At 43.5% G+C, this 12,190-nt stretch overlaps 1 protein-coding gene across 1 annotated transcript; it reads left to right on the forward strand.

The window, feature by feature from the left end:
• On the forward strand, positions 1-12,150 carry setdb1b (SET domain bifurcated histone lysine methyltransferase 1b). The gene is made up of 25 exons (XM_035623762.2): positions 1-133; positions 1,703-1,906; positions 2,716-2,882; positions 2,972-3,015; positions 3,792-3,918; positions 4,014-4,184; positions 4,361-4,562; positions 4,844-4,917; positions 5,017-5,207; positions 5,893-6,022; positions 6,203-6,494; positions 7,055-7,168; positions 7,304-7,613; positions 7,730-7,991; positions 8,234-8,324; positions 8,417-8,533; positions 8,681-8,850; positions 8,951-9,193; positions 9,312-9,479; positions 9,806-9,936; positions 10,069-10,088; positions 10,200-10,318; positions 10,430-10,707; positions 10,802-10,890; positions 11,814-12,150. The coding sequence occupies exons 1-25, from the start codon at positions 117-119 to the stop codon at positions 11,929-11,931; spliced, it is 3,849 nt and encodes a 1,282-aa protein (XP_035479655.2). The 5' UTR covers positions 1-116; the 3' UTR covers positions 11,932-12,150.
• Positions 12,151-12,190: the final 40 nt, after the last annotated feature.

Consider the following 12,190-nt stretch of genomic DNA (forward strand, 5'->3'; position numbering starts at 1 on the left):
GAAACCCATTAGCGCCACCTAACACCGCCCACTTCGAATGCCCTAGTTTCACAATGCGTGCGCCTCCAAGGATAGCTAGCATTTGCTAGCTAACTGGATGTTTTCGAGCAGACGGGATGGAGAGCGGCGAGGGGTGAGTGATGCGCGCTGCCGCTGAATCATGTCTATAGTTGTAACAGGCGATGTGTCCTCGAGAGGAACTCCGGACGACTGGGGTTTGTTTTCCAGACGCCCACATCAGCCAGTCGGTAGAGGAGACATGCTCCATGCTAATGCTAGGCTAACATGCTCGCCAGCCCTCACTAGTACCACACGTCGGTTTGTTTTTGTTTTAGTTTCCCCTGTTCGCCCTGCATGTGTCTCGTTACACTGCCAGTGACGCCGTGGTGGGTCCGGTCGGCAGTTACCCAATCAGTCGAGTAGTTATCAAGGTGATCTCATGTGATATTGGTTTCCATGCTGCCCTTTGTTGTGCTAAGTAGCAGGTTATTTTCTAATTCATACTCTGACCGCAGCTCTACAGCTTCACAATACTTATTACGTGCTTCGGCCTGATGGACACAGAGAGAGAGCGATAGTTTGTATTCATTTGTCAGCCCTCTCGCGGGGGCAGGTCATCATCCTGCAGCTCGGCTTCGCCGGGTGCAGGGAGCCAGTTCCTCCGCCACAGGTGAGATGCTCTGTGGCGTGACGAGCCTCTGGAAACGTGCACAGTTGGACACGAACGACACACGATCACACATTGATTCATGTTTGTTTGTGAGTCTCGAGGTGACGCTGGGTGTGTGCATCGCCAGAAATACTTTTTCTCTGGTGAAATACAGCTGTTTTCAGAAACACTATTTCGAGCCCTTCAACTTGCATCCCAGCGACGGAGGGAGCCGCACACTGGACGGTGCAGTCCGTCAAGCCTGGTCTGAAGATGAAGTCGTGTGATGAAAGAATTCACCGAGGTCATTGTTCACGGTGGGACAGTGGTTAGCACTGTCACCTCACAGCAACAAGGATCTGGGATCGACTCCTCTCTCTGCTCTCCCAGTGTCTGCGTGGCCTTTTCCTCAGCTCATTCCCACAGTCCAAAGACAGGGGAGAGGACACTCTAAATTGCCAGTAGGTGTAAATGTGAGCGAGGATGTTTTTTTTGTGCCTGCCCCTGGTTTCACACACCTATGGACAATTTGTCTTCAGTTAGCTTAATCCCCATTCTGCATGTCGTTGGAAGTATTTGGAGTAGAGCTGTTGTATTTCTAAGGGCCCATGAATTTAATACATTCATATTTCAAGAAAATCCATGAGATAAACTGGGTGGTTGCTAGGCGAGGTGGTACGGTGCGACCTGTTTGCAGAATCCACACAATCGAAGTAACGTGTAAAACAATGAATCGTGTTTCAGTGTCGTGCAGCCAGGCACAGATTCTCAGTCAGAAAAAACTCCTTGAAAAGAAAACTCAATCATAGATCTTGTTAAGATTTCTCTGTCATTAATACTCAAGTGGCCAACGCTCAGTTTCCAAAGACATTAAATTTACCACAGCCCGAGGAGAGAAAAATAGTCAATACTCACATTAAAGAATCTTTCACTAGCAGATGTCGCCTAAATGTTATAACGTTTTTTATACAACATCCTTCCCCCGTCAAGATCTCTGTGTAGATGTTTAAAAAACGATGTTCACGTGTCCCCTCTCTGTCTGTTTCTCCTCAGGATGGAGGTGGCGGGTTGGGACCCCAGCCTGGAGGAAGAACTGGGCGTTTCTCTGGAGGAGCTGAAGAAGTGGATCGAAGAAGCCGTGGAGAAGAGCGAGATCGTGCAGAAGAAAAAGGCTCATCTGACGGAGCTGAAAGAATGGGTGGAGCAGAAAGAGAAGGAGGAGGCGATCACGGAGGTACTTCTCAACGATGCCAAAGGGTGAGTAAGAATGAATCTGTTTATTTGAGTGTGTTTTTAGCCCATAAATGTCTACAGCCAAAATATGAGCCTAGAAAGTATCTTTGTGCAAGTGTTTATTATTTATTTATTCATTTATATGTTGGTCGTTCCTAGCATAGCAACCATGTGTTTCATGAGGCTGCAAGAATTACGAGATGAATCAATTGATCAACTGTCAAATCATTAATTTGCCACTAGTTTCAGAATTGATGAGCTGTGAAAAAGGAACAACAAAGGGTAATGGACTGTTGGTCAGACAAAACACGACATTTGAAGCCATCGCCTTTTTATAAAGCTAATCTTTTCTTACTGTGGTAATCACATTCTTCACAGTTTTCTTACATTTGATTGAGAAAACGATTATTTTTAAACTTTTTTTACAATTCTTAGCGTCTGCTAAGGCTCATCGATTGCTTATTTTTAACATGATTGAATTGAAGTTTGTACAAAGTGATTAATTGATGATCGATGTAAAATAATTGTTAGCTGCAGCTCTGCACACAATTACACCATCTTTCTGGTAATTAAAATAACAAATAACAGATAAGGACATTGTGGGTGTTATGTGTGTGTGTGTGTGTGTGTATGGGTCTATACAGATCCAACACTCGTTCCCTCCTTAACTTGTAAAGCTCACTGCATGAAACTGACAGATGTTATTTTTATGGAAGGTAACATGCAATCAGGTTTTTTGATTATACATACAGATCCATTGGAGCAGACTGGCGCAGCCCTGGTTGTACAGTAAGTGTTGCAGGCTGACATTGTTCCTCCGCACTCGTCCTCAGGTCCGTGTTGGAATGTGAGAAGCTGGTGAAGGCAACCTATCGCAAGAATGGTCTCGTTTACCGGGAGAGCAGCTCAGAGGACGAGGGGGGTGGAGGAGGGCTGTTGTCCTCCGAGGTCATCGAAATAGATGACGACGACGATGATGATGTCATTGCCGTTGGCTGTTGTAAGTCATGTGTTTTCCATACGAGAACAGTTCTGTCATTTATTGCTACTTTATATTCATTTCATTTTCTGTTCTTCACAATGTTTCAGTGGTTCCTCCAAAGACTCCTGTCACTCCTGTCAAAGATCCAGTGGTGAGAATAATAGAAAACTTTATTATATTGATCTGTATGTTCTCAGCGGATGCTTCTGCCAAGGCCAAACTGTCCCCTTATGAAATCACATGTATATCTGTGTTTGTGATACATATTTGTATTTGGATCTGCAACAAAAATTGTACACATTCATAGATATCAGTCTCCTAAATGGGCCTGTTTTTTTCATCAAGATCAAAGCATCATTCCTTGGGAAATCTGCAAATATGTCAAAAAAACACTATCTCACAATGTTGAAGAAATGAAAAATAAAAAAATTCCTGGATCTGCCGCTTAATCCGCATATATATAAGACCTTTTCCTGCATATGACTATATTATTTGTTAACTCCTGCTGTACATATGAGTACAGATTCGGGCATTGCCAACATATTAATATACATTTATTCATGATTTTTAAAATTTATTTCATTACTATAAGGTTTTATCTTCTATATATATCAATATATATCAAGGCGTTTTCAACATATCAACATATTTTGCCCATAAATGAATTTGTCTACATATATAATTTATAAACTCTAATTATTCATATTTAATGTTGAAAATGTTTGCTATGATTGCTAAACTCTTTAATCATCGGCCCTTAACCAAAAACCAAAATTTACGAACAGCTTGAGCTCCACAGTTCAAAAGTCCAATGCTCCATTTATGAAATGCTTACAGGGGAAACCATTTATTATGTGGCTGGCATTATGCATCTATGAAGGTGAAACGGTGATGAAGATGATGTGTCTTGTGTATTTATTTTACCAGTTAAATGAGGCGTCTGCAGCTCTTCAGAAAACCTCTCAGCAGGTGCAGAAGTTGGTCAACATGGCCCACAAGCCTTCGCCGGGTGTTTCTTTGCTCCGATCTCCAGGACAGCCTCCATTCCAGTCAGGTGAGCATGCCTTAAAGATCATAAGATGTATCTTCCTGCTTGGAAGTATTATATATTTAAAAGTAAAAGTGTGTGTGCATTTATCTACCCTCCAGGTATTCAGGGTTCAATGCCAGCAGTGTTTGTATCACAGGCTCCATCTCAGTCCATATGCCAGCCCAACCCAAACCTGGTAGAGGATGAGCTGCGAGTCGGGATGACCATCCTGGGAAAGAAACGCACCAAGACGTGGCACAGAGGCACCCTCGTGACCATCACCCCTGTTGGTGTGTGACCAGAACATTAACCTGCTCTTTTATCTTCTTTAAGGACTTTAAAGTGATGTTGAACATTCAATATGAAGCAAGATTGTTTTTCTTTGTATGAACTGTATGTAGTTGATGCTCAAATCTTTCCTGTTCTGCTCTATCTCTGAAACTACTCATCCTCTATCCATATTCAGGAAACGGTATATTCAAGTATAAAGTGAAGTTTGATAAAGGAAAGAGTCTGCTGTCGGGAAATCATGTGGCTTTCGACTATAATCCCACTCTGGAGAGTCTCTATGTCGGAGCCCGTGTAGTCGGCAAGTACAAGGATGGCAGCCTGGTATGGCTCTATGCTGGAATAGTAGCAGAGATGCCCAACGCTAAAAACCGCATGAGGTGGGTGAGGAGACGAAGAAGGCCAATATCAATATTTGAGAGTAAGGAAAACAGCCGATAAATCAACTATACATATGCCCTTATTTATTTTAGTATACAATGCACAGCAAAAACATTTTGATCCCTTAAATTTTGTTGATAAGAATTGTGATTACACTTAAAAAGGAGACATTTCACTGATGGACAAAGTATGTAATTCAAGTATGCAGTGTTTGCAAATGTCTCTGACAAGCTAATTGTTGTCAGGCCTCAGCTGATGTGTCTTTGTTTGTCTTTCACAGGTATCTCATATTCTTTGATGATGGCTATGCTTTATACGTGAGACTAACTGATCTTCACCCTGTCTGCCGACCTTGTGAGTGCTCACTTAATATAATACCTCAAGCCCATTGAATTCTACCAATTTGCAGCAGTTGACTAAATTTTGTGTTAATGCTTTATCTTGTTTTCACAGTGAAGCGTACTTGGGAAGACATAGAGGATGCATCGTGTCGAGACTTCATCGAGGAATACATTACTGCCTATCCCAGCAGGCCCATGGTGCTTTTAAAGGTCAACCAGATCATCAAGACGGAGTGGGAGGGAACCTGGTGGAAGAGCAAAGTGGAGGAAGTCGATGGCAGCTTGGTCAAGATCCTCTTCTTGGTATGTCTGTATCGGAATACAGGGAAAAAATGCATTGACCACATTAGACTATAACTCATGAACGGGTCGACGTATCTTTATGACACTTTATGTACTAGTTAATATGGATGGATTGTCTGCAGGCGAATACATTTTGGGTCACAAGGGCCAAATACCCCCAGAATATATGATCCACTGGTTGTATCGACGTGGGGCCGGTAGTGTTGAGAAGCTTATTGAAAGGCTTTTTGTGTGTTTCTTATCTGATATGACCCACGTTGTCATTCTTTTGAGTTCAACGTTCACACATTTTCATCACGGTTGACCTTTCTATCAAAAATGCATATCAACCACTTGACCATACATCAAAACTACAGCCAATTCAGAGGTCATATACCACACTTCACCTAAAGGTCAAATGTCAAGGTCACAGTGCCACTTTTCTTGAAACTATTTTGAATGAACATAACTTGGGAAATCGCTTCCAGAATTTTTCTCAGCCCTATGAGTTATTGGAATAAAATCTGCTGCGAACTTGATCATGACGTCATTAATTTTTTTTTGCAATTTGCTAAATGCCACATGCAAATTTATTTGAATTGGGGTCTGCCCTCTCTGATTGCCTTGTTAAATAAATGTATTGGATAAAAGTTGACTTCTGGCAGTTGACAGAGAATTAACTTCTTGTGTTGTGTTGTTTGATCAGGACGATAAGAGGAGTGAGTTGATCTATAGAGGCTCCACCAGGTTGGAGCCAATGTTCAACCTGAAGATGACCACGGCCAACAATCAGGAGAAGAAGCTGGCTGGACAGCAGAGGTCACGACCCAACATGGGTAATGTACACAACGTGCTACTCTACTGTTTGGTTTCACTTTCGCATCAGTGTCATTTTGTGTGAGAGAGTCCCATTGCAGCTTCTATGAAATGCTGTGGGAAATCTTAAGATGCACTTTCTTTTAATACCACATTTCAGTCATTTAATTCTCACTTTATTTATTCTCGTCCAATTCTAGGAGCACTGAGGAGTAAAGGCCCAGTGGTACAATACACCAGTGATGGACAAGTTGGAGCCTCTCCCGTCAAAACGCCACAGGCCACACCGAGTCAGCCCTCACAGACACCCCAACTTCAACAACATCCACCGCGTCCGCAACCCTCACAGCCCTCACAGCCCCCACAGCCTCAACAGCCTCAACAGCCCCAACAACTCCAACAACTCCAACAACCCCTTCAGCCCCAACAACACCAACAAACCCTTCAGCCCCAACAAACCCTTCAGCCCGCACTTCCTGCACCACGTGTCGAGTGAGTGATGCTTACTGGATAGCTGACATTACTATTGGTACTATTTTTTAAAGGTGCTTACTTTGGGGGAAAAAGCTGAAGCTGAGGAAGAATTTACACTTTTACTTGCTGCCTACTATGTTGAAGAATGTTGAATTTCATCAGACTTAATGAGTTTTAATTCAACACCCACTTACATGTAAACCTGCATCAACGGATGCTTTTAGCAAAACACTATCAAAAGTTATGTTGAACTTTTTGAATAATATTTGCATTCATTTGGAGTCAAGTTTCTGGTAACCTGATGAATTTAAGTACACGATTCACTCCCTCTTTTTTTTTAGGCCCACCAAATTCTGCTGATAATTAAAAACCAAGAAATGAAAAAACATGAGTTTATGCAAAGGGGCTCTGTAGAAATTAGGGGAGAATCACGGTCAAGTGTCAGCGGGCATAAACAACAGCTTTCTTACTACACATTACATTGGTGCTCTTTTGATGGAAAGATTGGACTTGATAGGAAGTAAGTGGATATTTCTGATATTGACTGAGTGTCTGTTTCTCTCCTCGCTGTCCCCAAGTAATAAACATCAGATGGCAAAGAAGAGCACATCTCCATTTGTCCCTGGGGTGGGAGGCACACATGCCTCCATAGTCATGCAGTCTCTTTCTCCCAGTCCCAGCAACCTGCCTGGGTGAGTTCACCATATAGTTTGACCTAAAAACCTGCTGCTTGTGAAAAGGGAAAAAAGCTGTAGAATGTGATCCCTTAGATGTGATGATTTTAAATGTAACTGGTCTCTCTTTGTCTTTGGTTTGTTGATCCATAGCGGAAGAACTTTGAATGCTCCAAACACTCCTACACCCACCTTCACACAATCGTATCAGAGACAAGTGCCATCTCTGCCTCCCGTCCCCCCTCCCACTCCCATTACCCACGCGATGGCCACGATCCCACATCAGCCTTCCTATCGTGCCCCAACGGACCGCATCTTCTACATGGCTCACACATGTCAGCCCGCCTGTCTAAATCGTGTCCGACCTGCAAAGGCTGACGTGCACAGAGGAAAGAACCCCCTCCTAACACCTTTACTGTATGACTTCAGACGCATGACAGGTCGACGCAAAGTCAACCGCAAGGTAAACATGCACAGCAAGACAATATATATGTGTTTATATTGCTTTTATTTAATTTCCCTTTAACATTAGATCAAAAACTGTAAAACTAAATTGCACAACTTACTTCTTTTTTTCAGATGTCATTCCATGTTATTTACAAGGCTCCATGTGGACTCTGTCTGCGAAACATGGCAGAGATCCAGCAGTACCTCTTCCAGACGCGCTGTGACTTTATATTCTTAGAGATGTTCTGTTTAGACCCCTACGTACTTGTGGACCGTCCCTTCCAACCACAGAGGCCGTTCTATTACATTCCAGACATCACTGGTGGAAAGGAGGACATCCCACTTTCCTGCGTCAATGAGATCGATTCCACTCCGCCTCCTAAAGTAGACTACAGTAAGGATCACAGTGAAAAGATGATAAAGGAGAGGTTCATTTGGGCCTGTGCTGGGATTATACCCTGTATTTTTTTTATCTTTCCACAGTTTGCTACAATAAGTAATAGAAAAAAATGAATAAAAAAATCACAAATTATTACTTCCCCATACATATGCTAATTGCCCACTCCTCTTTTCAGAAATTACAGTAGGGTTAATGACTCCTGAGGGGCTTATCTATATCTGTGTCCTCCCTCCAAGGTAAAGAACGTATTCCAGAGGATGGAGTGTATATCAACACCAGTGCAGACTTCCTGGTTGGGTGTGAATGCACTGACGGCTGTCGAGACAAGTCAGTGAAGCTCCTCAGCTGCACCTCATTTAAAAAAAAAAAAGATTTCTTCCTGGAGATTTTCAAGTCCTATCTTTGTCTCTTTACTTCAGGTCTAAATGCTCTTGCCACCAGCTGACCCTTCAGGCGACAGGCTGTACACCAGGGGCACAGATCAACCAAAACGCTGGTTTTCTGCACAAACGATTGGAGGAGTGCCTGCCCACAGGGTCAGACATTTGTACACACATACTGAACATACTTCCCACTTGTGGTGCACTCTACAGGAAGACCCACTCACTCTCACCCCGCATCACAACATATTCACTGTTGAATGTAACAAGCTTATTTGGTCTTTATCTCTTCTTCTCTCTCAGGATCTACGAGTGTAATAAGCGGTGCAAGTGTTGTTCTCAGATGTGCACTAACAGGCTTGTTCAGCATGGCCTCCAGGTGCGTCTCCAGCTCTTCAAGACCCAGAACAAAGGCTGGGGCATCCGCTGTCTGGACGACGTGGCCAAGGGCTCGTTTGTCTGCATATATGCTGGTGACGAACGGGAACAAACTTAAATAAATGTTTTCTTTAGGGAGTCACGTGATTGCAAAGTGACTTATTCCTCTCTCCCCCTTCCCCCCCCGATTACTAGGTAAAATCTTGACGGACGACTTTGCAGACAAAGAAGGTCTAGAAATGGGTGACGAGTATTTTGCTAATCTGGATCATATAGAGAGTGTGGAAAACTTCAAGGAGGGCTATGAGAGCGAGGCTCATTGTTCTGACAGCGAGGGAAGCGGCGTGGACGTTTCCAGGATAAAAATCCAACCATCTGCGTTGGTATCGTCCAACATTGTGGGCCGACCTGCCAGGAAGGGCGAGTCCAAATCCACAGGTGAGAGATACAAGACACAGGCAGATTTCGGTGGTATTTGCTTTCTTGACCCCAGCTGATATGTTATCTTCTTCATTCTCCACATGATTCTTTTTACATAAGTTTTGTTTTTTCACAGCCCAAAGCTCATCGGGAGACAGCAATGACGACGACGACGACAAAGACTCGAAGAGTGAAGACGAAAGTGACAGTTCAGACGACACGTTTGTAAAGGACAACTACTACAGCTCCAGCTCTGTGTGGAGGAGTTACACAACGCGTGGTCAGGTCAAGGGCAACAAGGAAGGTGAGCAGGCTCACTTTTCAACTCTCACAACGCTCACAGCCTTTATTTAGAAGTGTCTAAAAGGAAGATCTGAATTCTTCAAGATCCTATGTGACCAAAGGTGTGTTTGTTGAAGATAAAAGCCTTTTCCTTTACCTGAGTACATCCCAGCAGAACAGGGATGGACCAGGACAAATAATATATACTTTAGATTTAGATTGAGTTAATGACCGTCAGTGTGTCTTTCTCACATGCACCTGTCCAATTTCAGAGAAAACGTTGGATTTGGATTTGGAAGAAATATCTGTTTTGTCTTCTCACACTCGCCTCTCTGTTTCCTGCCCCAGGGAGTCAAGACAGTAAAGATGGATTGAGTGCGTCGGTCAAGGGAACCGATGACCAGAAGCCACCGTTCATGCCAGAGGAGACGGGGAAAAGCAAAGTGGCTTCCTGGCTGACGAGCCAGGGCCTGAAGAGGGTGAGTGAGGGCGAGGATAAAGGAAGAATAAATGTTCTCATGTATGTGATCCTTTGTAAAAGGTTAGGTGGTAAACATGATTGTCTCGATAATGATAGATAACCCTTCTTCGTCTTCTGTTTCTCATCAAAGGAATCCGGAGACGGCAAGAGGTGTGTTGATCTTGGTCTTGGAAATGTATTTAATTTTAAAATAATTCTGCAATTCAGTGATCAATTCTATCAGCTATGGCTCACTGTAAGATTATTTTGTGTTTCTTGCAGTCACGTGAAGCCAGAAACAGGGAAGAAGCAGGACGTGACGACTCTCTCTGACAGTGACGATGTTCAGACCATCAGCTCGGGATCTGATGAAAACAAAGAGAGAGAAAAAGTAACTCCAGGTAAAGAGAAGAGAAAGGACAAATACTGTGATCACAATGACCACATTGTGTTGCCCGTTTTGACCTTCCATTCTTTTCCTTCTTGCTCACGTTGCTGCTGCTCTGGCTCAGGTGTGACGAAGAAGCAGGTAGCAGTTAAATCTACGCGGGGCTTCGCCCTGAAGACCAGCCATGGTATGATGGTAAAAACAGGTGCACCTGGAGGCGGGGGAGGGCCGGGGGGCCATGGAGGAAAGACGGGGGGCCATGGAGGAAAGACGGGGCAGAAGGGACAGACCGGAGGAGGCGGGGAAAACGCTCCCAGAAACACCCGTCAGTTCTTTGACGGTGAAGAGTCTTGCTACATCATTGATGCCAAGTTGGAAGGAAACCTCGGGCGTTACCTCAACGTAAGGATCAATTTCACTAAAACTATCTGATGCCATTTAAATCCCATGTGTTTGTATCACTCACTGTCAAATGTGTCTCTTCTCTGTATTACAGCACAGCTGTAGTCCAAACCTTTTTGTCCAGAATGTGTTTGTGGACACGCATGATTTGCGATTCCCATGGGTGGCGTTCTTTGCCAGCAAGTGAGTTTTTGATACAAATTTTGATTTGTCACAGATCCTTTGATGTCGTTTTTTATCCTCTGGCGATTGATGCTAAGCTTCACTGGGGTTTTGGGCTGCATCGTCTCAGGTTGAGAAAAAAATGTAAATCACTGCTGAGAAAGATTTAACAAGTGCTGAGAGTTCTTGTGCAGGAATCATTTTATCTTCCGTCATGACGATTGTCATCATCAATTTCTCCATTCAATCCTTCTACCAGGATTGTGCAGAGTGTAGATTGTTTATGTTGCAGTAAAAGTTGAGCCAGGTTCCACCTAACCTCTTGACCATTTGGATGCTCAATTTATTTTTGTCAATACCTCCTGCACACAAACTCTGGTACCATTGAAGAGAATGAGAGACCTACAGTTTTTATTTACTTATTTTTGTGTAATGCTGTGACGTGGACGTGACCTTAGGGTGGCACTACTGTATCACGTTTGGAGCTTGTCTTGTGTTTTATAGGAATGGTAAATTCTCTTATTGTTTTACAGTAAAATAATGTTTGTATTGATTTAACAAGTCATGTAAAGGGACTGGATGTACATCACACTCTTATCTGAAAGATCTCATTTATCTGTTTATATGCACCAATGGCAGCGAGCGAGAAATCCTGCAAGTCTCTCGCCTAAGAAGCAACTGAAGGAGGAGCAGGGGATCGAACACGTACCTGCTGATGCTCACAGCTTATTAATCTACAGATAAACAGCCATGTGCTGGTTCATGAAACATCTGTCATCACCATTTATTTGACCTCCTGTAGTATCTAAGTAAACCCAGCCATCAGCCTCTCCAGGGCCAGGATTCATTAATGCATTAATTACTGAACTCTGTTGGCTGATTGCTCATATAGTCAGAGCTCTTGTCCTGCGCTGACTCCCCTTGTCTGCGTTTCCCCTGTGTAGGCGGATCCGGGCCGGCACAGAACTGACCTGGGACTATAACTATGAGGTGGGCAGTGTGGAGGGTAAAGTGCTGCTCTGCTGCTGTGGATCCACTGAGTGCAGAGGACGGCTGCTGTGATCTAACTCCACGTGGACTTCACTGCCGCATCTGTAGGAAACTCACAGTTTCCTCTTCAACACTGTAACTTCATGTTGCTCATGTTGCTGTTTTTAAACCTGATATACCTGTTGTTGTTTTTTTGCCTTCATTTTTACACGATCATGCGTCCAGATTCCTCTCAATCTACCAATGACGTGTTTGTTTACTCCTGAATAAAATGCAGTTTTCTTCAGTGAACCAAAGCTTCTGCTCTTTTGTGAAACAGCAGGCCATAAAA

Source organism: Scophthalmus maximus, chromosome 1 (genome assembly GCF_022379125.1).
Source record: "Scophthalmus maximus strain ysfricsl-2021 chromosome 1, ASM2237912v1, whole genome shotgun sequence".
In the NCBI taxonomy this organism is placed as follows: domain Eukaryota; kingdom Metazoa; phylum Chordata; class Actinopteri; order Pleuronectiformes; family Scophthalmidae; genus Scophthalmus; species Scophthalmus maximus.

What these genes read in the sequence shown, in the direction of transcription:
- setdb1b (XM_035623762.2), top strand. An exon ending in CTCCTGTCAAAGATCCAGTG is followed by an intron (nt 3,016 to 3,791) that starts GTGAGAATAATA and finishes TTATTTTACCAG; the next exon opens with TTAAATGAGGCGTCTGCAGC. An exon ending in CTTCCTGCACCACGTGTCGA is followed by an intron (nt 6,495 to 7,054) that starts GTGAGTGATGCT and finishes GCTGTCCCCAAG; the next exon opens with TAATAAACATCAGATGGCAA.